Source organism: Cynoglossus semilaevis, chromosome Z (genome assembly GCF_000523025.1).
Source record: "Cynoglossus semilaevis isolate Cse_v1.0 chromosome Z, Cse_v1.0, whole genome shotgun sequence".
In the NCBI taxonomy this organism is placed as follows: Eukaryota; Metazoa; Chordata; class Actinopteri; order Pleuronectiformes; family Cynoglossidae; genus Cynoglossus; species Cynoglossus semilaevis.
Window position 1 is genome coordinate 2,288,092 of NC_024328.1, and position 25,160 is coordinate 2,313,251.

Genomic DNA, 25,160 nt, shown 5'->3' on the forward strand with positions numbered 1-25,160 from the left:
GGTATTTGGACCCTCTTCAAGCCACTTCTGAAACAGAAGTCGGCTCCTTTGAAGTGTTTGCGACTTGACAGGTTCTCTTTCTTTTCTTTTTCATTTCAACATTCTCCGCCCACTTTCTCTTCTCTCTTCTCCCATCCAATCTTGCCTCCTAATTATCGCTAACCAGGCGACTGATTAGAAACACGTTGCCGACCTAGATTTTCTGGAGCGCTGGAGGAGGAGAAGGGGTTAATCCCAGAGCTGGTGGCTGTCATTGGTCGCTTCCTCCTTCTTTTCCTCTCTTTTGCTCTGCTCTCCTCTTTCTTTCCTTCTTTCCCTGGAAGTTTGCTAATGAGGTCCCGTCAGAGCTGAGGAGAGGTGTTAATTTGGCCTTGTGAAGTAGGAAGGAGATTAAGGACAGTGAGGAGTTGAGTTTACGGCTTAAAATACACCGCTGTCCTTATTAATCCACTGGGCCCTGGGAGACCGGCGTTTTTTGGTTTCATAATGAACGCTGTCTTATAATGAAGGTAATTTTAATAAAAATTTACGGTGGAGAAGATGAAGAAGCTCCTGCAAAAGAAGATGAGATGGTTCACGTCTCCGCAGTCTCAGGCACACCTTTGGGCTTGAGGGAAATGACAGTTATTTCTCAAATAGATCTCTGGAGAGACAGGGCTCTTTATACCACACTGTTCACACAACTTTCAGACACTCCGGCTGCCGTCTGAAGACACACGCATCACATCCTTCACCACGTCTCGCCAAGACTGTGTGGGCTACTCAATGCAATTTACACCTCCCTCTCACTTTAGACTGCAAACTTCCCCCAGGAGCCACCGTTGTGAGGAGGAAAAGGGGAGAAAAAGAACAATGACGGATTTTGTATGTTTTCAGCCTCGTTTGTCTTCCAGTCTGAACATCAGAGTCAAATTAACCAGTCATTCCCTTTAACTTCCTCTCCTCCTGATGCTCTTGATGTGGTGTGGAGCTCTCAGAAAAAGAAAACAACATTATGGCTCCCTAATTACTGAAACTTGCTTTACAATGATAATCCGTGGAGTAATTTAGCGTGCACAGTGCGCAGATGGAGATTCTGATAAATAGTTTGTATCGTGTAATTAGCAGCTCTCCCGGTTACATACCATTAACCCCTCAAGCTCAAGAATCGTTATTGGTCCTCATTATCAAACAGAAAGGTAGGATTGAGCTGAGTAGACATCAGAAACATCAAACAGCTATTAAAGAGGAGCGATCATGGGCCGCTGGACACCTGTTTATGAGACTAACTGTGCCACTGCCTCCCTGGAGGTAGATGTTGGAGGGAGAGGATGTTTTTATGTACGCTGCTGCGGCTGCTGCTTGTTTTCTGAACGAGGTGAGGAGAAACTTTCACTATGCAGTGGTTTTTAACTTCACCGAAGTTAGAAGACAGATCGAAAGGATTGCTGTGCCTCACCTGTGCAGCTGCTTTGAAATTTTGAGGGAAACAAAAAAAAAGTTAAAGATATTTTGATTTAGTAAGCCTTTCTATTTTTTTCATTCCTTTCCCTTAGCAGTTAAAATCATTAATCTGTCTCTGTTGGTTAAAACCAAAACTATTATGGGGTGTCTTTTACAGCCTTGTTCATCCATTATGCATTTTGATTTTCAGTTTTAGTGACTTTCCAGTATTTAATAGTTAAATTTCAAGGCCAAGAGCTTTAACCATCGACATGTATTTTGATTATGTTTTGTCCTTATTTACCTAAAATTACATTTGTGCACTAGAAAGAGCTACATCTTTTTGTAAATACATTCTTTAAAAAGGTCTTTTGAGGTAAGGTGAGAGTTGAAATATGGGAAGATATCCACGTGTTCTTAGAGAAGAGCACCATGTGGTCACACATACTGTAGCAAGATTCAGTAAACTGTCTGCAAAAAAGTTTTAGCATGCTTCATTGCAACAGTCTGAGGAGAGGAGAGGCCCAAAACCCATACCTCGTGTGTAGTAAATTAATGAAAAAATATGAGCAAAATATGAGCAAAAGACAACAGCCATTACATTTGAAAACTTAGGCATTTTTAATATTCAGCAGAATTTATATTGCATATCTTAGTAATTATTCTAACATATTCTGACCTTCAGATTTATTTATGATTACTTTAAAATTAATTATTAGATTAGATTGGAATAATGTTTGAAGACTATGGTTATTCTTGTATTGTGGTTGTTAAAACCTTACCTGCTGCTGCTGCTGCGCGTGTCATCAGACATTTTTAATTGTTTTATCCTGACAATGTGAGAAAGGATAAATTTTTCAATCACACCTCATGTAAAGAAATTGCACTACTTAATCAATTTTAATATTTACCCTGACTATGTCAGGTGGCACCGCTTTGCCAAATATTTGAGGGTGGACCCAATGCCATTTCTTACAAACGGATACAAGTAGCTGATACAGAGCATCAATACCGATGACTTCTTTATGTTAGCGCTCAGTAAATATGCATCTAACTGGAAGGCAGAGGTAAATTGGTTTCACAGCAGTGTGTGTACGAGCTCCACCCAAATCACAGCGAGGACACCAAGCAGGAAAACACTTACAGCCAGTTGTGAAATATCGGCTCGCTGGATCACACACATTTTCAAGTAAGAGTTATTGAATGAAGTATTCGGCTAACTGATTAAAAAAAAAAAAAAACACATAATGACATAGAACAAAACATATGCAAGTTGCTCCGGAGTATAAGTCACAACAAGCCAGCTAGAGTGCCCTCTAGTGACTGTCAGTGTGAAAATAACAAACATGTACATTTTTTAGTGGTACAGGTGTAGCAGGTGCTGGTAAGTCGCCTCGGAGTAAGTCGCAAAATCAGCTAAAGGATGAAAAAAAGTGCAAACTAAAGTCTGAAAAATGCTTTAGTACTTCTTCTTCTCTTAGAGACACTTTTTTGGTGCAAAAAAGCACACGTTATAGAGGTCAAACAGGTGATGGCAACACTGAGGTGACATTCTGTTCCTCGTTGCAGATATGATCTTTGATATTTTCAAATTATCCCCCAAAAGCCCTTAGTGAGACTTACTTTTTTAACCTTTTAAAACGGAATTATCCTGGACCAATCAGTAGTTTTACATTTGACGTGGTGGATTATAAAGTTTCTTGTGAGTATAAAGTGAGTCTAAACATCTAAGTGGGTTGAAGAGTTTGAACAGAGAACAGGCCTCTCTATTTCTCCTGGTTTCAGTCTATAAATCCAACCACGCACCTGTTTTGATCACGGCTGTGGAGTTTGAGAGTTAAACTTCAGCCCTCGCTCGTTTCCCTGTGCCCTGCCCAGCTCGCCCACAATGCAGCAAAGGTAGAAAAACATCGTCTTTGATCATCCATCGAGAGTCGACCAGGTTCTTCCTCCGTTTGATTAATTCCTGCAGGAAATGATAATTTCTCTTGAATGTATGAATATCTTATACACAGTTCGGAATGAATCAAAGAGTAAAAAAGATGATAATTAATTACAGTGCTCTGATAAAAAGGCTGTGGGTGTTATGACGCAAGCTTCCTCCGTGTCATTATGCGAGGCTCCATAATTACCTTTCTGCACGAGCCAGCGCTCTTGGTGGTGCCGGCGGTGAGAGTGCCGCTCACTCAGTGAGTCTAACGGTCATAAAGCTTTTCCCTGCCTAATTGTCTGAGGGGCTCTATGGTGCTTTCATAGTTGAGGGACGGCACCGTTAGGAAAAATGCTCAGCGACACTACGGCTTTTTCTGGCTCAATGAAGACATATCCTCATCACGGACCAGAGCTTGTGGCGATTAGGTACAGATTGTCGGATTGGATGGCTAACTTGGGAAGTATCAGGTGGAGGAATAAAAGGGATGTGCAGTTAGATACAGTCTGGCACAAACTGCCTGTAGGCAACATCTGAACCAATCCTGTGAAGAATCCTGTGTATTTTTAGTTCACTATTCTGTAGGTCCATATTGTCATGGTGATAATCCTAAAACCTGGCTTCTAGTTCTTATCATTCGTGGTCATTTGAAGGCAGTTATGACACCCCAAGGCCCATCCCACCCTCCTCCACCTCCCACCTCCCACTCCCCTCCCCCAAGGCTAAGACGGACACTTCCGCTACATACCAGCCCATCAAAGTTCTTCTGAGGCTGCTCTTCTGTTCAGCGTTCTTTGACTCATTGAGCAGCAGAGGCAGCGGTACCAGGATCAGGCAGGGCCCAGGATCTTCAGACCATTAGCCATTCATGTCACGTCGAGGCCTCCAGCCTATTGTAGGGAACATAATGGGCTCCAGGGCCATGTAAACCGCGTCTCTCTGCTCCTGCTTTATCACTTGTGTCCTCTTTGTACTGAGAAGAAGGTGGTGGGCTTAGCAGTGTTAGAGGAGTAAAGGAGAGGAGAGGAGAGGAAAGGGAGTGTAATTGGACGTTAGATAATACCTTCCTTGAATCTTTTACATCCTCTGCATTTCCTTAGGGCAACCAGTGCTTCTCCACATCAGAGAGAAGCAGCTCTGACCTGCTCTTAATGCACTTCTGCTCACTTACTGTTCCAGCCTTTATTACTTTTGAGTTTACTTTTATTGATTATGGCCAGTCAAAGACCAACTAGCGCGTGTTGATGTTAGATCAAATATTATACCACTGTCCATCTTTCCCCTAATACTCATACCAGAGCTCACATGCTGTAAATTGGAAAAGAAAAAAAATAGCTAAGAAAGAGTATTTTTTTGATCTAGTATTAAACTATTTAGCTTTTTCATATATCTATATCTTGACTAACTTTATGTTTTAGCTATTTTAGCCTAGCTTGTTATGTTTCATTACTATAAGCATTGATTTTTGGCAGTGATCAGTGATCCCATGGCCATGTGTTTTTATTAGCCATACCATCGTGGGTGTAGAACATACTAAAGGAAATGAAATATTTAAGCTAACACCAGTCAGCTACTGCTTGTAGCAAACATTGAGCTAACTTCACAGCTTAATTTTAAATAGACATGTAAAGAAAACAGGATTATACTTTTTAAAAAATAATAAATAACAGCATGGACATTAATGTAGAACTGATCTTGATTCGAAGTTCAAGACAGGGGAAACAAAGTTGTACTTTCAAAGGCTAAAATAATGAAAAAAATATATATACGTTTTGTGCAGTTCTGAAAGGTTTTATCAAAGCAAATGCATTTTTCCTGCCAAAAGACAAATGTGTAACTAAAGAATGGGCTGTTCAGCAGCTCTGACAGGAAGTTTCAAATGAAATATGATCAGTTGGTTAAATGACTACATAAACAAACCCAGTAGTTGAGTGGTGGTGGTGTTTCATGGGTGGAGCATCATATTTCAGCTGTAGACTGGGCTATGTGAAGAAGTTTAATATATCTGACCGGCCTTTTTTTTTTTTTTTTTTTTGGCTTTCCTGTGACTGACTGTTGTGATTCGGCCGAGGAGCACGAACCTTTCTGTCACTGCTTTCTGTTGTCAGTCGTACGTGTGAGTGCGAGTGCATGTGTGTGTGTTTGTGTTGCCGTGTTTGTTTTGTTGTCCTGACTGATGCCCTGTCGGAGCATCCCTGTTGGCTGAATTCATCATCGTGTATGCGTGTTTAGGGCTGTGGATGTACACCAGGTACAGGAGAGAGAATGAGTGTGTCTGTGAGTGTGTGACTGTGTGTATGTGTGTGCGTTATAAATACACACTTGGCTCTAGCCATGTGGAATTGATGATTTTCAGCACATTCTTCTTTGCAGTGCCAGGTTTAATTTCTGCCGTCCTGACAGCACAAACCTCAGAGCCCAGAGACGTCATGCCCGACTGCGGCTGCTGTGCAAATGTTAGCCGTGTTTGAGGACAGACTCACGCACAGCACTGGCTGCAGTCTTCCTGTGAGGTGTGCGACAGGGTCTACAGCAGCCTCTTTATGCCCATGTCACCTTAAAATACACGCAGTCACGTTCTCCATCTTACAGTACCTTGCACTGAACAGACAGCAGTAGCAGCAACAAACAGTAACTAATTGTATAATCTGTTTCTTTATTGTTCTCATCTCAGCCTGACACTTTCACCCCCTCCTTCTGTCTGCAGCTTGATTTACAAACAAGTTAACACTTACTGTCTAAAAAAAATAGGTCAGTTTTTAACAGTGGTGTTTCAATAAATGCCTCTGTGCCTGCACCACAGCGTCACATCTCTTGTGGCATGTGCCTCTCACATGGTGCAGCATCATGGCTCCATATGTATTAACATCAGCATGCAGCCTGAAACAATTAGATATTCACCGTGGTAATAAATCATTGGTGACAGAACAGTAATCTGAAGTAAAAAAATTACAAAGAACCTCTGAATGGACAGAGTGAAATAGCCGCTGCAAAGATTGGTTCACTAGATGACTAGCAAACAATGGGCAAAGATCAGCTTTGTTACTTTGGTTTAATGATTGAAAAGTGTTCCTGGAGACTGGGTCGATCACAGGTCTGTTTACCTCTCAGTGTAAATTATAAGAAACAACGCTGGATAAAGAACTTAGTAGCACCATCATATATTGATTGTTATACAAAGTTTTGTTTTATTTATCTTTTCATTGCTATCTGATTGATCCTGTCAGTGCTTCAACATGCTATTAGGGACAAATTAAATGAATCAAACTGAAATAGTTCAGCTTCTGGCTAAGAATTCTTGTTAGAGAACAGCAGCAGCAGCAGCAGCAGCAGCAGCAGCAGCAGCTCCACTGTCTCAGAGATTCCCTGAGTCCTGGCTGGCTTCTAGCTGCTGGCAAGTGCACAGTCAAATTAGCCAATAAAAATGTGTGAAATTGGTGGCTCACTGCCGACGAGGACATGCCAGGAGAAATAAACATCAGCACTAGAACAACCGGGAAAAAAGCTGTTGTGAGAAGGAACAGGAGCTGCTCTGTCGATTCCACAGCACACTTCTGAGAGACTCTGAATCGGAGAGTGCAGTCGCCACTTTAACACCAACCTGGTGGCATCACCAGTCAAAAGACAGTGAAGTCTTGTCCCACGCGCCTCAGCAGCAGAAGTGATTGAATTCCCTGTGTTCATCAGTTTTGTTCCTGGGAATACCTCTCTTTATTTCACCTGATCCTCAGCAATGAAGTTTTAATTTCAGCAAAACCAAAACACACTAATTAAATATCATAACTTTTCTGAAGCCGGCTCCTGTAAAGGCACCTGAAATTTTAATTTAGACTTCAAAAGAGTGAAGACTTTAAAGCAAATCTATTGTTTTTCATTTAGACTTGCAATTTTCTTTTCTCAGCAGATCTGAGCTACGTAGTTATGATTGATCTGGTAATTAAAATATGCAAGAGGGGGAAAAAATATATTAAGTTCTCCTTTCCCCCCCTTTCCTTCTTTCTCTCTTTTTGTTTTAGAAAACAGCCGACACATTTTCCTTCTCTTTGCAGCACAGATAATTAAATTTTTGCACATTGATGTTCTTTACACAGTATTCATCGGCCTCATTATTTTTCCATTTTCATCTTTTCTGGAGTAAGAGAGATCGATAGATTGATAAAATGATGGAGCCTATCTTAAATAATGCAAGCGGAGAAAAGTTACACTCACTTTGCTGCTGGCTAAGTGTTTGAACTTTTATTCTTCTTTCAAATTGTATTTAATATCCCATGAAGGTAGATCTCACATTATTACATGCGGGGGTAAATCATTTATTTCCATTTTTGCTGTCCTTCTACAGAAAAAGGGAGCGAAAAGAGCTGAGGTTTCTCTTCTCTTTTATAGCTGGCCTATAGTATGTGATGAGATGAGATGATGTCAGGGCTACTATCCTAAATGATAAAGAGAAAAAAGTTGTAATTCACAGAAAGACAGCGTAAAGTAGGCCAATTAGTACCAGGGGAGTGTTTTACTGCAGAAGAAAGCAGCTCCAAATGTCACATGGCAGAACATAAGAGCTGATTGTTTATAATGTGTGCTGACAGTTTGGGTTTCTTTAATATAGGATTAACTACACCACTAATTAACATGTGGATCTATTAAAACAAGTAGCTGTTTCCAGGATGGGGAACAACTGTTCTGATGAACTGGAGTTCAGGGGGCAGCATGGTGGACACACAGGGGAATTACACATACGCTGTTAAAGTGGTGGTTTGTTGATGCAAAACACTGACATCAAGTCCTTGGAAAATCAGATGTGTGTGACTGGACTGGGTTAAACTGGACTGGACTGGATTGGACTGACTTTTTTTTTTCATGTTTTAACGTCAGTACTGTGTCCACTGCATCTTTATTAAGACCTAATTTCTGGAGATTTAAATGATAAAAAACTGAAATGTTTTTGATGATGAAAGATATATGTAAATATAATATGGACCCATATACAGGGGGCCCTCTACGTGTGTCAGAGTTTTGTTCAGAGTTTTATCGTCAGTCAGATCTCTCTGTGTTTTAACTCCAGATCTCAAGTGATAAAGATCAAATGGCTAACTGACCCCTGCTGTAGGAGTCAGTGTTGACACAGCTCTTCTTAACTTAATAATTAAGCTACACTGTTCACTAATTTACTCTAAAACCTGTGCCGACCTGTTTTCAAGTTTCCTCTGCTGAGGACTTGATTTGTTGATTTAGATTTCAGTGTCATTCATCTTCAATGTCAGCAGCAGTGAAAGTAAGTAGTAAAACATAGGCAGTTATGTTTTACTGGGTATCATGCACTCAACTTTGTGTAAAGTACCAGCTAGAGACAAAATAGAGACAAAACAAAGTCCCAAAGAATACTGATGCTACCACCAGCGTAATCACTGATAGTATAAAATAAATAATCTACTATTACAATTCGAACCGTTTCTAAAATTAAATATCTTCCTCTTGATTGTCATCTCACCAAGTTAGCTATTTCACAGGATTGTTTTTTTTATATTTTATACCCCAAACACCCAGGGTTTCTTTTCAACCACAAATCAAAAGTAGTTTTAGACCTTTTTATGCGATCCTTTTGCTTTATTCTCACTGGGCTGGGGGACATTTTAATGTCCTGAATCTCACTGCTGCTGCTGCTGCCCTGAAACGTCTGAACCCACAGATCACACTGTTCTGTGCCTTTGTCCCACACAGATATATGGTTTAAAGCCCCACCGTGGGGATCCCTGTTTCATCCCAGACACCAAGTGGCCGCTGTTGGCCCGAGGAGAGTGTTAAACACATCCTCAATTAAGGCAAAGTAACTCTGCATCTTGTCATGATTTCTCCTGCAGTCCCTGTAATTGGGTCTCGGTGGATTTGGTGGCAAACCTCTAGCTCTTCTCCCGGAGTTGGGCTGAGGGAACAGTTGGAGGAGGAGGTGGAGAGGGAGGAGATGCTGCTGCTGGCAGGAATAAGCTGGTGTTAGGCTTCAGCCAGAGGTGAGAACAGGTAGAGTTGCATGGACCATGCTGTGGTCCTCACTAAGATGACCCTGAAACTGAAGAACTTCAGGCTGAAATGGCTGAACCTCATGTAGCAATGATGAAAAATATTACAGGTCACTGTGTGTCCTTGATCTACAGAAGGTATTAATGTGGCAGTTCTGATGAAACATGACCATCAAACAAGTTCACTATTGATATCCAAGGGTTTCTTTCCTTATTTCTTTAATTTTTCTTCTTCTTCTTCTTCAATCAGATTTCACATGACATGACCAAATGACTAAAAGAGTTCATAAAAGTTGTTGGTTAACTTTTTTTTTTGTACGCAGTATATTTGTATGTGTATGTGCTTCATTGCCGCTTCAAATTATATTTACCAGATTTGGTTAATGGTTAATATTTGTATATTTGTATCTAGTGTGTGCAAAAACATTCAGAGGCAGCTCTAGGTATAGAAAATGTTCCTATACTGAAAAAGAAGAAAGACGGAAATGTAGGAAAAAAACAGTTGGAGCAATATTTGTTTCTTTTCTTTGTTTCCTCTCTTAATGGCAAACAGGAGGCCACCTTGGGCTGTGCGTGTGTGTGTGTGTGTGTTCTCCTGCCAAGACATGTGAAGGACAGCCGAAGGTGCAGTGAGATCCACTGATGGGCTTGTTTTATTACATCTCATATTGAGACCAATCTCTGTCCATTCACCTGAAGGACAGCCAGCTATTCCCTAACTAAATTAGCCTGACGCTTTGGTGTGAAAGAACCTCAGCATACGCACACACACACACACTCATGGACACATACATTTTTAAAAACACACAGTCCAGGCAGTGTCACTGCAGTGTGTAATATTTCCTCCCCACTCTTTCTCCTCTTCTGTCATGTTAAAACTCAGATGCATAATCTCTGCTCCTGTCCGTCACTTCATCTCCTTTACACACACACGCACCCACACACACACTGCAGACACTCCAGTCTTGCCATCACAACACCTGCTCTCTGTTGAAGACACTGGATGTAGGGTAATTGCAGTCATCGTGGCAGCTTGTGTGTTTGTGCCCCTGTCATCCTGTCCTGCAGAAGTCCTCGTCCTTCTGCTTGTAGGACAATGATCTGTGCACAGTCGCTTACCTGACAATCACACCTCATCCCTCCACACCGCGTGTGCCAATGCTTTTATTTCTAACCCAGCAGATGCAAGTATTTGTCCTGACTTCTCCGTGTCTTTAAGGTCGAATGTTCCCTCTCTAATAAAAAGTCTTTTGTACAATCTGTTTTTTTTTCCCCTTCACTCAAGGCGGATGTTCTAATGAGGCAGAGCCTGAAATAGCGGTGGCGGGACTAGCACTGCAGAACCATGACATCCCATGTGAGAACTTGCTCAAATCACAGCGGCTGCAGCCGTGCGTCAGGTTTCTTTATTTATAACCCGTACGGAGTTGTCCTACACTCGCAGCATATGGAGGCTTATGTAATTCGCAGCATCCAATAGATAGAGTCAAGTCCTATATATAAAGCCTGCTGAAGAGTTGTTTCTGAGGCTGCATTAAATTGATTTACTGCTACTGGATGTGTACCTACCTGGCAATGATGTAACAAAAAAAAAAAAAAAGGATTTGTTTGAACTATTCATTTTCTGCAGGTTTTTTTAGATATATTAGTTCATTTGTTCAGGTCTAACGATAAGTGTTGATCCTGAGAATACACCCACGTTTTGGACAAAAAAAAAAAAAAAAAACAACCCAAAAACTAAAATACAATTTCAACAAAAATATCTGTAATATAAAAAATAATGTTTCACATAAATAATAAACATTTATCTAGGAATAAAATGTTTTCTAAATGTCAAAATATTTGGGAGAAAGCTCCTGAATGTTATAATGACCTAATTGCATTAATGTATTAAAAAAAATAAAGCAGTACTAATGTGTTTTGAATGACAGACTGAATGACAGTCTTAGCCTTCATTCATTCCAGTTGACATCTGACTTCCTTGTCGCGCTGCGTGTGACTGATCAGGCTGGAAAGGCTGGTCATTACAATCATGACATCAAACGGCTGGCAGCGCCAGTCAATCAGCCAACAGTAACCAAACAGAGCCCATGTGTTCAACAGCGTTTAGTGCAGTGTTGGAATGGACCGACATGAGCTTTAGGCTACCATCCAAGTGGGCACGGTGGGGAGGAGGTCCAGCCCAGAAGGGCTGCAACGACATAGGCCTCAGCCAGACCTCCAGCTGAGGAATCTAGAGACAGACGTTTGTGGGTGGGTGTGTGTGTGTGATGGTGTGTGTGTGTGTGTGGGTGCACAAGTGAGAATGTGTCAATGCGTTGCTTTCTGTTCACCAGTCAGCAGCTCAGCTGATTAATGCAGTAGAAATGGACCACTCTTTGAAGAGGCATTTATAAATACCTTTTTTTACCATGATTGTCAGGTCACTCTCAGAAAGATGTAATGCTTACATTTTTTTTTAGCTGCATCCTAGCTTTTTGTGTGAGCATCCTAATCCCCCATGCCAATGTTCTGTTATTGTCCAAATGTATGTGTTGGTGTGTTTTCACAGAGATGCCTTAGTGGATCCAGAGGTCGGCCTGTTAAATCTCACCTGCAGTTATTTATAGAAGACAAAGGCACATTTGGATCACATCTGTCATCGACAGCTCCTTCTCCAGTCAGGCTACCAGTGATATCTCTCTGTGAAATATGTATGACATCAAAAAGCCTAAAGGTTATTACAAATTAATAATGAGTAGTGTAGCGGAAGTAGTAAAAAATAGCCCCTTCTCAGTGCTGTGTTTAAATGTTTAATTGAACATGTTGCTGTATAAATGTGGACCACTTCCTTGTACACGAGCATGTTCCCAACTTCACCAATAGGTTTGAACATAAACGTCCAAACAAAGCTTAAATTAAGAAAAGAAAATAGCTTGAAGAACAGACAAAAACCACTTAGAATATGTCGTAACTGATGTACTGCCTATAATTACCTATGTAACTCACCTACGCTAACACAATGGTAACGTCATATTCTAAGACATAAAAACATGGGTTTGACTTGTGCTTCGGAGCCATAATGAAGCTGCTTTTCCACATGTAACACCACTTGGCGTAGTATTCGTCCACTCCGCCATGCTACTGGTTTCTGTGCAAAATAGATGGCAAGTTTTCACGCCATGTTTTGGAATGACGGAACAAGACTTACTTAGTACATTTATGGGAGATGGCGACGTAACCACGAAATGCGTTAGGTCAAAGACTTTGTAAACCGAGGAGCCCCTGTTCCGACAAATTTCGTACTGGTCCATGGATTCAGCTTTGACTGCTCTAGAGCAGGGGTGACCAAACTGTTCAACGAAAGGCCGCTGTGGCTGCAGGTTTTTGTTCCAACCCAGCAGTAGCACACCAGAGTTGACAGGTTTAATCAACTGGTCTCAGTCTTCAGACAGCTGATAAAACTATGTGTTCCTGGTTGGTTGGAACAAAAACCTTCAGCCACACGGCCCTTTGAGGAACAGTTTGGACATGCCTGGTCTAGAGTCTATAAAATTAAATCAGTTTTTAGCTGCTTAACGGAAATATAGGAGTACAACAGAAGAGTACAGGACTGTCTCCCTCATTTAAATCCCAAGTAATACTAGAACACCAGAGTTTTTCTCAGAGACAGACGTCAATCATTGGTGCACACCGAAGACCGCGTACAAAATGGTCTTCCTGTAATGTAGACTGCCTTCTTGTGTGTCATCTGTTCTCCTAAGAACACCAGAGCACATCCTGAGTCTGGAGTGAATTTGTTGGACCTTTACCTGGGAAACATCAACAGTCATTAATTATGTAAAACTTTCACAGTCGGAGCAGAGCGAACCGCATGTACAACGGCAGCGCTTGCTTTCATTAGACTCAGTGTAGTCTGCAATGAGCCCCAACCGCCTGAGGGCTCGGAGAAATTGTCAGCCACAAACCTGCGTTAGAAGGACACACATGTCGTACAATGGCACACACAGACATGGTGAATGTGACTTCCTGTTAAATTCTGCACCAGTGTATGTACGTTGGTGCTAAGCTGACGAGGGGAATGAGCTGTCTCTCCTCCCCAGTCACCCCATCATTCACTTCCCTCCTCAGGTCTTTAAGCTATTTTTTTCCTCTCCCTGGCAATTGTCTGCTTTGCAGTTTTCTCACTAGAATGAATGAAATCGGCAAATCTGACAGGACAAATGATATGCCATGTTTGTCAGCGGCGCCGGGTAAAGGCAGTTGTTTTCATTGTTGATAGCGGCAAGGCCACCAACACTTCTCTGTGCTCCCGGCTGTCTTTGGGCTTTGGCCTACTTGAAACCCTGTGCGACTGACAGCAGTATATTTTATCAAACAAATAATGCTTCTCATTCTTAGCAGCATGTATTTCTGATCATGGACGGTGTTTGTCAGGCTTCAAGTCGTCTCTCCCAGCTTTGTCTGCTCCTCTGGCTGTGGATCCAGGCTCGTTCATCAGCCCTGTTCTTCTGAGCGGATGCGGCTTTGGCAACATGTTCCTCCGCGCTCGAAACAAAGGCAACGCTGACACCTGTAATTAATTAGGCTATTATGCATTCCGCAATGATAATTGCCTCACTGGAAAGTCACCAGCCTTCCAAGAGGAGGGAGTAAGAGGAGAGGTGGATGGAGAGTGCTATCCATCATAGCTCAGTGCGCTTTCTCTCTCTCTCTCTCTCTCTCTCTCTCTCTTTCTCTCTCCCATTTTCGTGTCACGCTGTCTCACCTTGACTGGTGTAGGCAAGGCTAAAGAAACACTGTCAACATGTGTCTGAGGGCAGATATGCAGCTGTGGTTCTCCCCAGTCAGAGCAGCTCCAGCCGCGGCCTGCCAGGGTCCATCCACTCCAGGGCTTTGTCTCACACTGGCACACTTACTCATGACACCCCATCTGTTGTAGCTTTGTTCACTAGGGCAGTACAGCAGCGGAATAATGGGGGCACTTTATTTTTATAATTAGCCCTTACCTCCACTTCTCCTCTCTCCTCTCCTGTAGCACTGGAAAATCTAGTCCAGGTACACTCATTACTATCTTCCTCCTTTCAGCACAGCCACTCCTGCCACTATCGTATCCTCTGCACGCTCCCTCCCTCCGCATTGTGACATGATAGACATGTTTTTTAGCAGACGTTCACTTTCTTCAAGGTTTAGGCCGTTTAATGAATTAAACATTTGAAAGCAAAAGCTCAAAGAAAATGACAACTCTTTTCTTTTGAAGTACAAAGGCCCGCAAAAAAGATTTGTTTCCTTTTGTTTCTCGCCGTCTCCTGACTTTGACTTTGCCATGACTTTGAGCTGTGCGGCACAGAAGCTGCAGCTTTTGAGTTTTGTGTAAAAGCTGTAGCTCCTGCCGCCTGTTGATGGCGAGGTGGACCCAGAAGGCACCTGCCGTGCGGTGCAGACAGCAGGCCCTTTGATCTAGGTTTAATGTTGTGCCATGTTCTGTCTCTCACGCTGCTCCTGGTGTCACGTCCGACGGGATTACGTCAGCTTTCCCTTGATCTGTAGAGATTTGTTCTTCTACTCTGAGCTCGGGTCATTACTGCCTCTCCCTCCACCATGGCATTGACCTGAAGTCCTCCTCATTTTGTTTGGTCTCATATTCCAGTGAAACACTTTACGTCATGTTTTAGATACCTTTTTAGCCACATTAGCATGGCTCTGGGGGAAAGTGATGGGAGTCAGAAGGTCTGTCCACCACTGAAATATTGAGCTGTTGAAGGAAAGATTTTGTTCAGTTCCACCAGTGGTATTTGAATTACCTGAAATATATCAAAAACTCAATTTTCTTTTTCTTTTGCTTCTAATGATCATATTTGAATTAAAATTGGCTAAGGATAACGCAGGTGTGTATCCTGTTGGTCAATCCAGCATTGAGTAGCTTGTGTTTTCCATCCATGTGACTTCCTCTTATTGAACTTATTGAACAAACTGAAATTCCTAAATTGACGTCATGTTCTATTTATACAATCTGAGCTCAGTAATTAAGAACAAAACTGTTCCTGCGGAGTTCTATTCGTTCAGAGTTCTTTGGGAACATCTTTGATGTCCAACTATTGACTGTGTCCACATCATATATAAAAAGTTGTCCTGACGTGGTAATCTTCGGCCGCTCATCATGCTGACACTGCAGCTCTTCAGCAGTAAAGTGACAGTGGCGTCCGTCTGCAGCGAGGGCCGTTCATTGACTGACAGGCATTTTTGATTGGAATTGACACGGCAACGAGCAGTGTGTGTGTGTGTGTGTGTGTGTGTCTCTGACTGCTCATCCACAGACAACCATCCACCACTGTCGCCATGCTGCCTGAGATGGTTGTCACACTGATTAAATCTGCCCTGTGCCTGAGTCTGGGCAGTCTTTGCAAGTGCATGACTGCAATGTGTGTGTGTGTGTTTGCCTACTCTCCAAAGTACTTAGAGTGTGAATGTGGGTGTGCATAAGTGGGTGCACATGGGGTCTCTAACTATTTAGACTGTATAGCAGTTGGGTTTTACCTTTGGCTCTTCTTCTCCACAAACTCATCAGTCACTCCACACCAACTCATCTCTGCTCCTGCTTCTCGTTTGAACCTATGCTGAACACAAACACACGCCTGCAGGGACTACTCCCCAAGAGCTGGGTGGCACCGCTTAGGTGATCTGTGATCAGGGAAAATTAGGTATAAACATTGTTTAAGGCACAGACATCACAGCGAACCTCTGTGTTAGGTTTTTTTATTATCCTTACACCCAGTTATTGAGAGGTTGAGATACTAAAAAAAAGTATTGCATTATGATTTTTCAGAAATAAAATAAAGGAAATCAGTTCACTGACTGTTATATATTTTAATTGATAATTATTTGTAAAAAACAAATTCATATTTTATATTTTATATAATATTTTTAATATTTTCCATTTGGGCAAACATGGCTAAAAGATCATAGCATTGTACCAATTAATAATTACAGCTATTATTATTATTATTTTTTTTTTCATTTTAAGTTGTTTCTACAGTTCCAGAATTTGGAACAGGAACACCGTACTGTGCTTTCACAATGATCAGCATCCTGTTGGTCATTACTTTTTAGAGTGGATTTATTATTTTTTTACCTCATGATACATGACAATAATAATATTGTTAAATTAAAAAAAATTTGAATATTGGTTAAATTTGAGCATTTATGGTAGAAAACCTGCTTATTAGAACTAATAAAAATAAGAAAATGTCTTCAACTGTAAAGCCTTGCCGGTGTTTGGCGTAATTTTCCTAAAGCAACAAAATATTTCTTAGGACCCTGCAGAATTTTCTTGAAGGTGTTGTGACATGTGGTGGAAGTGGTGTTGGTAGGCTTCCTACTGTTTTGGTCTAATAAGCAAAGAGTGGAACCTGGGCTGTTGTGACATCCTGTCAGCCTGTGGGCTGGACCGGCGCTCCGTGAGCGCAGCAGTAGGACGGACTCCCTATGATTGTGCACTGACCTTTGCATCATGGGGAAGATGACAGGTAATTTAGAAGCCTCAGGGACTGTGGAACCATACATTTGCTGTCCCCAGACCACCCACAGCAGCAGCCACGTTCACCTTGAGATAAAGGCAGTGTGTTCATAAACAACACACACACACACCCACACACACACACACAGAGGGAAATATCGCCTGCATGTGCATATGCAGGCCACATTCCGACTATAGTCACATTACAAGCAACTTTACTTAATCCTGAGTCAGTTTCCCCTGAAGTGATTTACTCTAACAGTTCATCCTTTTCAGCGTCACAGAGAGAGCTGGAACTGATCCCATTAGTCATAGCATCGCAAAGGTGTTTTAAACCCTGGACAATTCACCAGTCCATCAGGACCAGTACCTTTACACAGACAAACCATGAACTCATACTATCAATGCTATGGTTCATTTGGAGTGCCTGCTGTCGACCAGCGTGTCAACTAATGCATGTTTTAACACCTAAGACTAAACGTGCATTAGACCATATCTTGTACCATCCTACCACCTGTGGCTAATCAGCATTTAAGGCATATGATGGTAATGATAATAAAACCTTAAGGCTGGTACTATAGATCAGTGAAGTATTTTCCGCTTTTCTTATTTTCTTTACTTCCTTCACATTTACCCCATCCTGCACCTGACAGTTGTAGCTGCTATATAACATAAAGAAACATGAGCCAGAACTGGAATCAGACAGTCCATTTATATTAGGTTATTTATAAAGGGAAACAATTAATAAAAAAGAAAGAAAATGTATTTTCTTAATATTTAATCAAAATCAGTGAATTTATATATATGTATATTTATATATGTATATATATGTATATATATATATGTATATATGTATATATATATATATAAAATATATATATAAAATGCATTATATATACTCACTGGTAGTACAATGGCCGAAACGTGGCTAAGCATATACAATATAATGTGCTCTAGTGTATTGATGCAGGGGGCTCGGAATAGAACCTACATGTATTATACGTAAATATATATATGTGTGTGTGTGTGTGTGTGTGTGTGTGTGTATGTATTGTAATGTAATGTAACATACAGCTGGCCTGGTTGTGGACAGACTGGCTGTCATTTTAACCTAGTATATAAACATAGTGAGTGTGTTTGAGCAGAAATGCACAATGTAACACACAATGATCCAGACTGCCTGATGTTCTTTGACACCCAACACCATCATCATCATCATCATCATCATCATCATCATCATCAACATCATCATCATCTCACTCTAATCACCTGGATCATCACAACTCATCCTCAAACAACACAAACACAGGAGGTGGCAAACTAGTGAGGCAGAGGAGGGGAAAGATGATTTAGAGTGATAATTGCATAATCACCAGTTGTGATAATTGTAATTGATGACTGCATAATTGCTAATCGTGCTCTTTATGGAAAGCTCTTCTGTTCCATTGTCTCTTTGTATGTCACTCAGTAGCCCTTCACTTCACTTCCTCTCCTTGAATCTACTTTTTTTATTCTGTCGTCCTTAATTTATTTCCCTCTCCTCAACACATGCTAACTTCTTCTCTGTGGAACACACATACTTGGACGCACACACACCCAGAGACTCACTACCGGGTACTGTATTCTCCAAGGCTTATCTGTAAGTATTTCCCAGCAGCCTCGTCCCAGAGGCTGTGCTCTGCCCACTCTGTTGCGGCATGAAGAGTTATGGAGGAGCGTTAACAGGTTTCCTTTGTCTTTCTTCTCACCCTACTCTGCCGCCAGCTTTACTTCTGCTTGTAAAATCAACCTGTGGCCGAGCCCATTCCCTGGGTAACTGTATCCTTTATCACAACACCGGCTGAAAAAAAAAATAATACTCTCTGCGGCAACACCAGGTCCGAAGCCACATTTCGCCACCAAAAGACAAAAAGGACGAGGATGAGGATGATCCCGGTGTTGTCTTTAGCACTACATTCTCCATACCAAGGCTGTCAGTCGGTCTGAAGTTCAACGAGCTGAAGTTGGATTAACATGGAGATAAAAATGGCGGCCCGATCAGCCCGTGTTATTCACAATGCTTTAGAGTGATTTGCCTAGAGCTACGGTGGGTTGGGTAAGAGTGGGGGAGTAGGCAGGTATATCTTTACACATAGTAGGTGCTAACATGAGAAGGCATCGGGCATGTGTGTGATTGATGCCACAGCCATCGTCTGCGGGCAGGTTAATGGTGTGATTGTTGAGGTAATCTCTGTGTTCTCTCGTTAGAGGATGATGGAGGGCCAGGAGACTCTGAGTGTCTCTGGAAAATGGAGCCCTGGTTCACACCTAAGCAGGGTTTTATGTGTGTGTGTGTGTGTGTGTGTGTGAGTCAGAGAAAGCCAAGGCCTGCCAGAGGACAGTCAGTGAAAAGTTGATGACTTGTACTTGTGGTTCAGCCACCCTGCTGTAGTGGTCATGTAGTTCAGGTGTAGCTCAGGTGGATGATAGTTGTCTTGGGGCCATGGAACACAAACCAGGATTGGATCTGTTTTAAAGTCCAGTACCTGCCACTCTTGCAAAGCTCAGGACCAGAACATGATTCTTGTATGGCCCTGTTAATGTCAAAGTTCTGTGACTTGAGGGATAAAGATGCAATTGTACTCATAGTTTTTTTCTTTCTTTTTTTTTTTTTTTTACTTTCCAGGCATTTTGACACCCTCTAGAATACAGTGGTGTGATCAGAGAGGAGCGGCTGCTTCTCCTCCAGTCCAGATCTTACTCTGACGTCAATTATTTCCTGTGCCAGCTAACAAAATCCATCACCTCCCACAAAGTTACACAAGGAAACTCTCAAGCCTTCACCCTCTATATTTACCAGCGTATTTTATTTGCAGATCTGTACGCTTCCAGCAGGTGGCTCTGCATCTGCTTTAAATAGACAGACATAAGACTAGCCTGTGCCATTCAATGGAGGATGATAATCTTGATCAAAATGCTAGCACATTTGAATTAGAACACCATCATAAATGTATTTCCCGTGACCTGTCAGGATAATATTTTTTAAGCTGGTAAGCTAAAAAGAAGGGGCTGTCAGACAAATACAATTTTAGTCCGATTAATCACAGCACATCAATTACGAATAATCATGATTAATCCAGATGATTCAAAGCTTCTAAACATGCCTGTGCATTACAGGAGCATTAAGGGTAAGGACAGCAGCTAGATGGATAGACCAGGTTATATTTGTGACAAATCCAAATGATGGAATTATTGATAAAGAAAAATGTCAAGAAAAATATGAAAAAGTATAACCACAACACATTTGGTTTCACAGTGTTTCAAAGAGGATTTGAAGTCGTTACTGTCCATCTTTATGGTGGATTGAAAAGTGCATCAAATGCCCTCGTCCTGAACAAGATGAATAAGTCAACCGTCCTTCTTCCGCTGTGGACTTTCCTACTGCCCTGTGCTCAGTGAGGCTGATCTGACTCAAGCCGAGTGTTTGGCCTGAAGTTGAAGCCTCCTCAAATACATGCTGAGAGTTGAGATGGTATTTTAGGCTCCAGGTGCTTCAGTAAACAAAAACCTTGTCCTGCAGTGTGTGCAAATATACACAGATTTACAGTGCGCATCATTCTGCCCAGACGTTACGATGTGTTAACATTTTTTATCTGATAAATCTTCACAAATTAATTAATTAAGTAAAGCGTGGCATGTCATGTGTGAGAGTTGCTTAATTTTTGTATTTATTGTAATGAGTCTAAGCCTCAGCCAGCCTCTGCTATCTTGAATCTTGAGACACCCAGAAGAGTTTCAAAAATGAAGTAAAAGTGAAGTGAAGTTTAGGCTACTTTTTGACTATAAACAGACCTTGGGTCAGATGTGTGACAACGCCATTTGTGGGTGAGTATGTTTAGGTAAATACAGATCTTATAAAGTTTATGTAAGGACAAGACATAATGTTAAAATTGAATTCTTATTTACAGGTGTAGTGTGTTCGGTAGTGTATGTTTACATAAACTTAATTTGATTCTATTTTATCACGGTTATTTGTGTCCAACTTTCTCATTACTCAGTAACTGCCTTAAAAAAAAAAACCCTGTGTTTGTTCTGGTGTCAAGAAGGAATGAAACCAAGCTCTGCCTGAACGATAAGCAGCTGTTGGTGTTTTCCTGCTCTGCACATGCATCATTTTATGACACCAGCATGTATTACACATTTATACTGTTTGTTGACCAATACTGCAACATTAGCATGTTTTTCTCCAGTATGAGTGGTTGGAGGTTATAGTGGGAGGAGAGTGGGTTCAACCGGGGAACATCATGGTGAAACAACAGTACAGTGTAGCAGGGATCTGCCGACTATTGCATCTGTATTGATTGGACTCCTGCCTTTTCCATTTTCCATGAACTCCTCCGAGCTGCTCCAAGTGGGAGTGATGGGGAGGGGGATTTGCTTGATCTTTATGATATTTCTTTAAACATGATGCTGTCGTTATGCTTCCCCTGGGACGACGCCAACCAGCCATTTCCAGTAAATCAAAGGCTCTGTGTCCCTGGCTGTTTTTCCACACACCTTATTTATAACCCCACTAAACAGCCCCCAACACACCACCACCTCCACAACCAGCACCATTCACTTGAAGTGTTTTCATCCTCTGCAAAAATGAATGTTTTTCAAGTGCTCCATAGAGGAGCACACTGGACTCAGCCCATCCACACACTTGGCCTTCTGTCGCCCCCTCCCACTGAGGCTGTAATCAACATTGACTGTAATAATACAATACAGACAATAGGTGACAGTCATTTGAATCCAGGCTGTTTGTGGACTGACGCGCATTTAGAGGAACCTGATCTGACTTTTTCTGAATATGTTTGGTCACCACATGTTTATGACCACTTAGAAACAATGCTGCTGATGTCGGTAAATATTACAACTTGTGACTAATACCAACAAAATTTTATACAACAAATCACATTTTTTATATATTATATTTTTTTTTTGATGAAAGCATCAAAAGCACCAACTTTAACGACAAGCATGTTCATTGTTTATCATGGCGTTTTTTATCTTTCTACTAAATTTACAGATCAGTGCAAACTTAACGGTCAATAACGTCAAATTTTTCCCACTTAAGTAATCTGTACTGGTTTTACACTAGGATGTTAAAACAGGCCTTAGATTTGAATGGGACCAGGTAGCAGTATAACCCACATACCCACCAGTGCAGGTGCCCTCTCCATGGGGCCAGGTGGTCACTAATTCACTTTCTTTGTCGTTCCTAATGAATCATTAATTGGTTTGCATCGCCCACTGAGCTGTTAAAAACAGGTGCCATGTGCTGCTGCAGATCAGGGCCAGTGTCACCGACTGACCTCTCTGTGAAGGAGGCTACCTACATTTACCAGACCAAATGTTGTGTCACAACAGACTGAATCCTAACTGGAAAAAAAGTCATTGTCAGTGTTGACCAATTATTTTTGTTTGTTTTACATGCACTTGAAAAAAACCTGCACGTTTGCTGATCCAGAACCTACAATGGAGTGTTTGTTTTATTTATTGGCAGAGCATTGTGAGACTGACCTTTGCACATGTTGCTATCGACCCGTTGTTAGCTGTTTAAGATTTATAAGCGGGTCCTGCTTTGTTCAAAAGCATAAATTTAATTTTCCTGGCGTTTCAAATATGATGTGAGTTCTAAAAGTCAACAGCTGTGAATGAGTCTGTACTTACTCTAATGGTGTCTCCTCCCCTGCAGGTGGTTGCACTGAACAAGCGCAGTAAGGAGGCAGAGTCGGCCTTTCTTGGAATCTACAAACAGCTTATCGAGGCCCCAGGTGAGTCTCCTGCTAAGGGCAGATATTTTCATTTCCACAAACCCTAGCAGCAACAACACCTCACTAAAAAAACAATAGACATTACCTAAAAAAACCAATGTTGACAAAAATCGTATGTGTCCATAGTCTGTGATTTGGTCAGGTTCGATGTCCTGCAATCACAGTATTTTTTAAATCACCATGAAAAATGGATAATGACAAGTTAGTTAGTAAATGAAGAACTATCATGTAGCTTTATCCTCTTAGTTAACATTTAGCTTTTTATTCTGACTTTTACTTTTTTAACATTAGTTATCTGTTGGTAACATTTTAAACACATTTTAACTGTTAATTGTTTAGGATAATTTGAAATAGCTTTATTTATTTTTGGGTCTTTAAATTTCAATATTTCAGGTAAGTCAGATAAATTTACCATTTTTAAAAATAATTTAAACTTTTTTTTTTAAATTCCTTATTGAATATTTGGGTTTTTACATTATTCTCTGAGTTAAATTATTATGACAAACAACACGTTAATTAGTTACCTTAAAACCTGGTAATTATGAATAAAAATGTAAAAGTGTTGAAATGCCCAACTTTAGTTAATGACTTAATTATAGTCCTGTGCACCACAGAACCACTGTATTTTGTTCATTATTGGATTTGGGCCCACTCTAGAAAAATAAAAGTTTGGACACCCCTGATGGCAATGATGCAACCGCACATGGATGTAAGCTACATAAAACCCTGTGGCTCTTATCTATTTTTCAAAGTACGTTCTCTCGAAATTTCCAAAACTCTGCGTGAGGCCACTTCAAAAACCCCAGCTCTGGTCCTTGAGTGTAGCACGGCTGAGGAGCGAGCGTATCCTTGAGGAGCAGTGCTGCTGATTGTGGAGGACCAATTAAAAGCCCAACTGAAGCCTGGCTTCATATGGAAACATGGGCCTGATGAGGCCAACGGGGGGAAAGGAAAAAAGGGGGGGACAGCGAGATAAAGCAGAGCACAGACATATTGTGTGTTTATTCAGCTGTTATTTCACAGCCGGGGCAGATACATGTACTATGTGTTGCTGCTTGTTGCGGGAGACGGCAGAGGAGACGCAGCCCAATCTCAGTGTAGATCAGAGAAACACTTGTGGCAGGAGCAGAGACGCTGTTTACAGATTCAATGAATACAAGATAAAAGTCTGCTTCAGAGAAAAAAGCGGCGGCAGCGACTGACTTTTAAAGGTCTCCATTTTTCCTTGAAGTCCCCTTTGCTTGATATTGCACCACACACAAACTAACGCACACACACACACTTTGAATAGAGTTATTTCTCTTTGAAGATGTTTTCAGTTTGATTTTGTGACCTATACCTTTTATATCAAGTCTTTGATTCAAGCCAAAACTTCTTGTACGACAGTTTGTCACAGACATGTTTCCAACAAATGTCATGTTATGTAAAAATACAAAACAAAAAAAGTAAAAAAAAAAAAAGAAGCAAACAAATACAGGTTAATACAAAATTCTGAGCTAACTGTCCGCTAATGGAAAAATACATAGGACAGAATCTGCTTAAAATGAGAGACAGTTAAAGGTAGATTTAGCCTCTAGCATACGTTATCTTAAGAATCTAGGCTACAGTGATTAAAGTTTCTTTGCTCATTTAGCATACGTATATTTTTGGACAACTTCTACCTGTGAAGTGGTTTTACAGGGATTTTTTTAGGCAGTGGCAGCAGGTCATCCCAGTACACCCCCTACTCTCTCCCTCCGTTCCCCTCGTCACTGTTGTTCCTGCTTGTCTATTTCTGTCACCTGTTTTATGAGCTAATAAGGGATATTTTTATTAACTAGGATACACACACATTCACACAGAGACTACAAGTTATTATGCTTACTCCAGAAGTATACGATGACAACAAGCACTTAGAGTAGAGTGAGCAACTTGGGTGATGTTTGGAACATAAAGTTATCACAGCTAAATGAAGGGGAATTTAAGGAAATTGTAAACGTCATTCTCTGTCTGAGTTGGTTTTATTTTGGACTGTCCGTAATATTCTTTTAAAAAGATATCCTTCTGCAATTTGTTCATTTGTTTGAATGAACTGCAGCTGGACCCTGGACAGTGACGGGAAAAATGCTGACATCACCGTAGCTCCATTACCATACTAAAGCCGACTTCGGCAGAGATAGCGGATGAGTTCAGTACTTCAGTCTCATAAGGAAGTAAACTTATGGGCCATAATAACCCCAGACATTGTTTATTGATCAACTGAGTGCTGCCCAGTGGTCTGGGACACTTCAGGATATTTGTTTAGGGTACAGTTACAGTTACATCTGCTCCCCTTCTGAAGCAGTGGCGACAGGTAGCAGCCTGCTAATGTACACAACTGTAACCCTGCATTGGATTTCTAAGTAGAAATACAAGATATGTATGTCATTACTAATACCAATTTTGACTTAGAGGACATTTTTATATATTTATATATGTGAATGATTTAATAAGTTACAGTCTGAGAGTTAGGATTTTGTCACATT

General features: G+C 41.1%; 1 protein-coding gene across 8 annotated transcripts in view; it reads left to right on the forward strand.

Annotated features, from left to right (window-relative positions):
• The window catches only part of cux2b (cut-like homeobox 2b), a 104,919-nt gene that overhangs the window by 49,280 nt on the left and 30,479 nt on the right, over window positions 1-25,160 (forward strand). For 6 of the 8 annotated variants that reach the window (XM_017043048.2, XM_017043050.2, XM_017043049.2 and 3 more), the window contains one exon: window positions 22,578-22,656. In XM_017043048.2, the coding sequence (XP_016898537.1) occupies window positions 22,578-22,656 (79 nt within the window). Of the gene's footprint in view, window positions 1-17,758; window positions 22,510-22,556; window positions 22,657-25,160 lie in introns of those variants that run through there. The other 2 variants (XM_025053058.1, XM_025053057.1) reach the window with 2 other exon arrangements.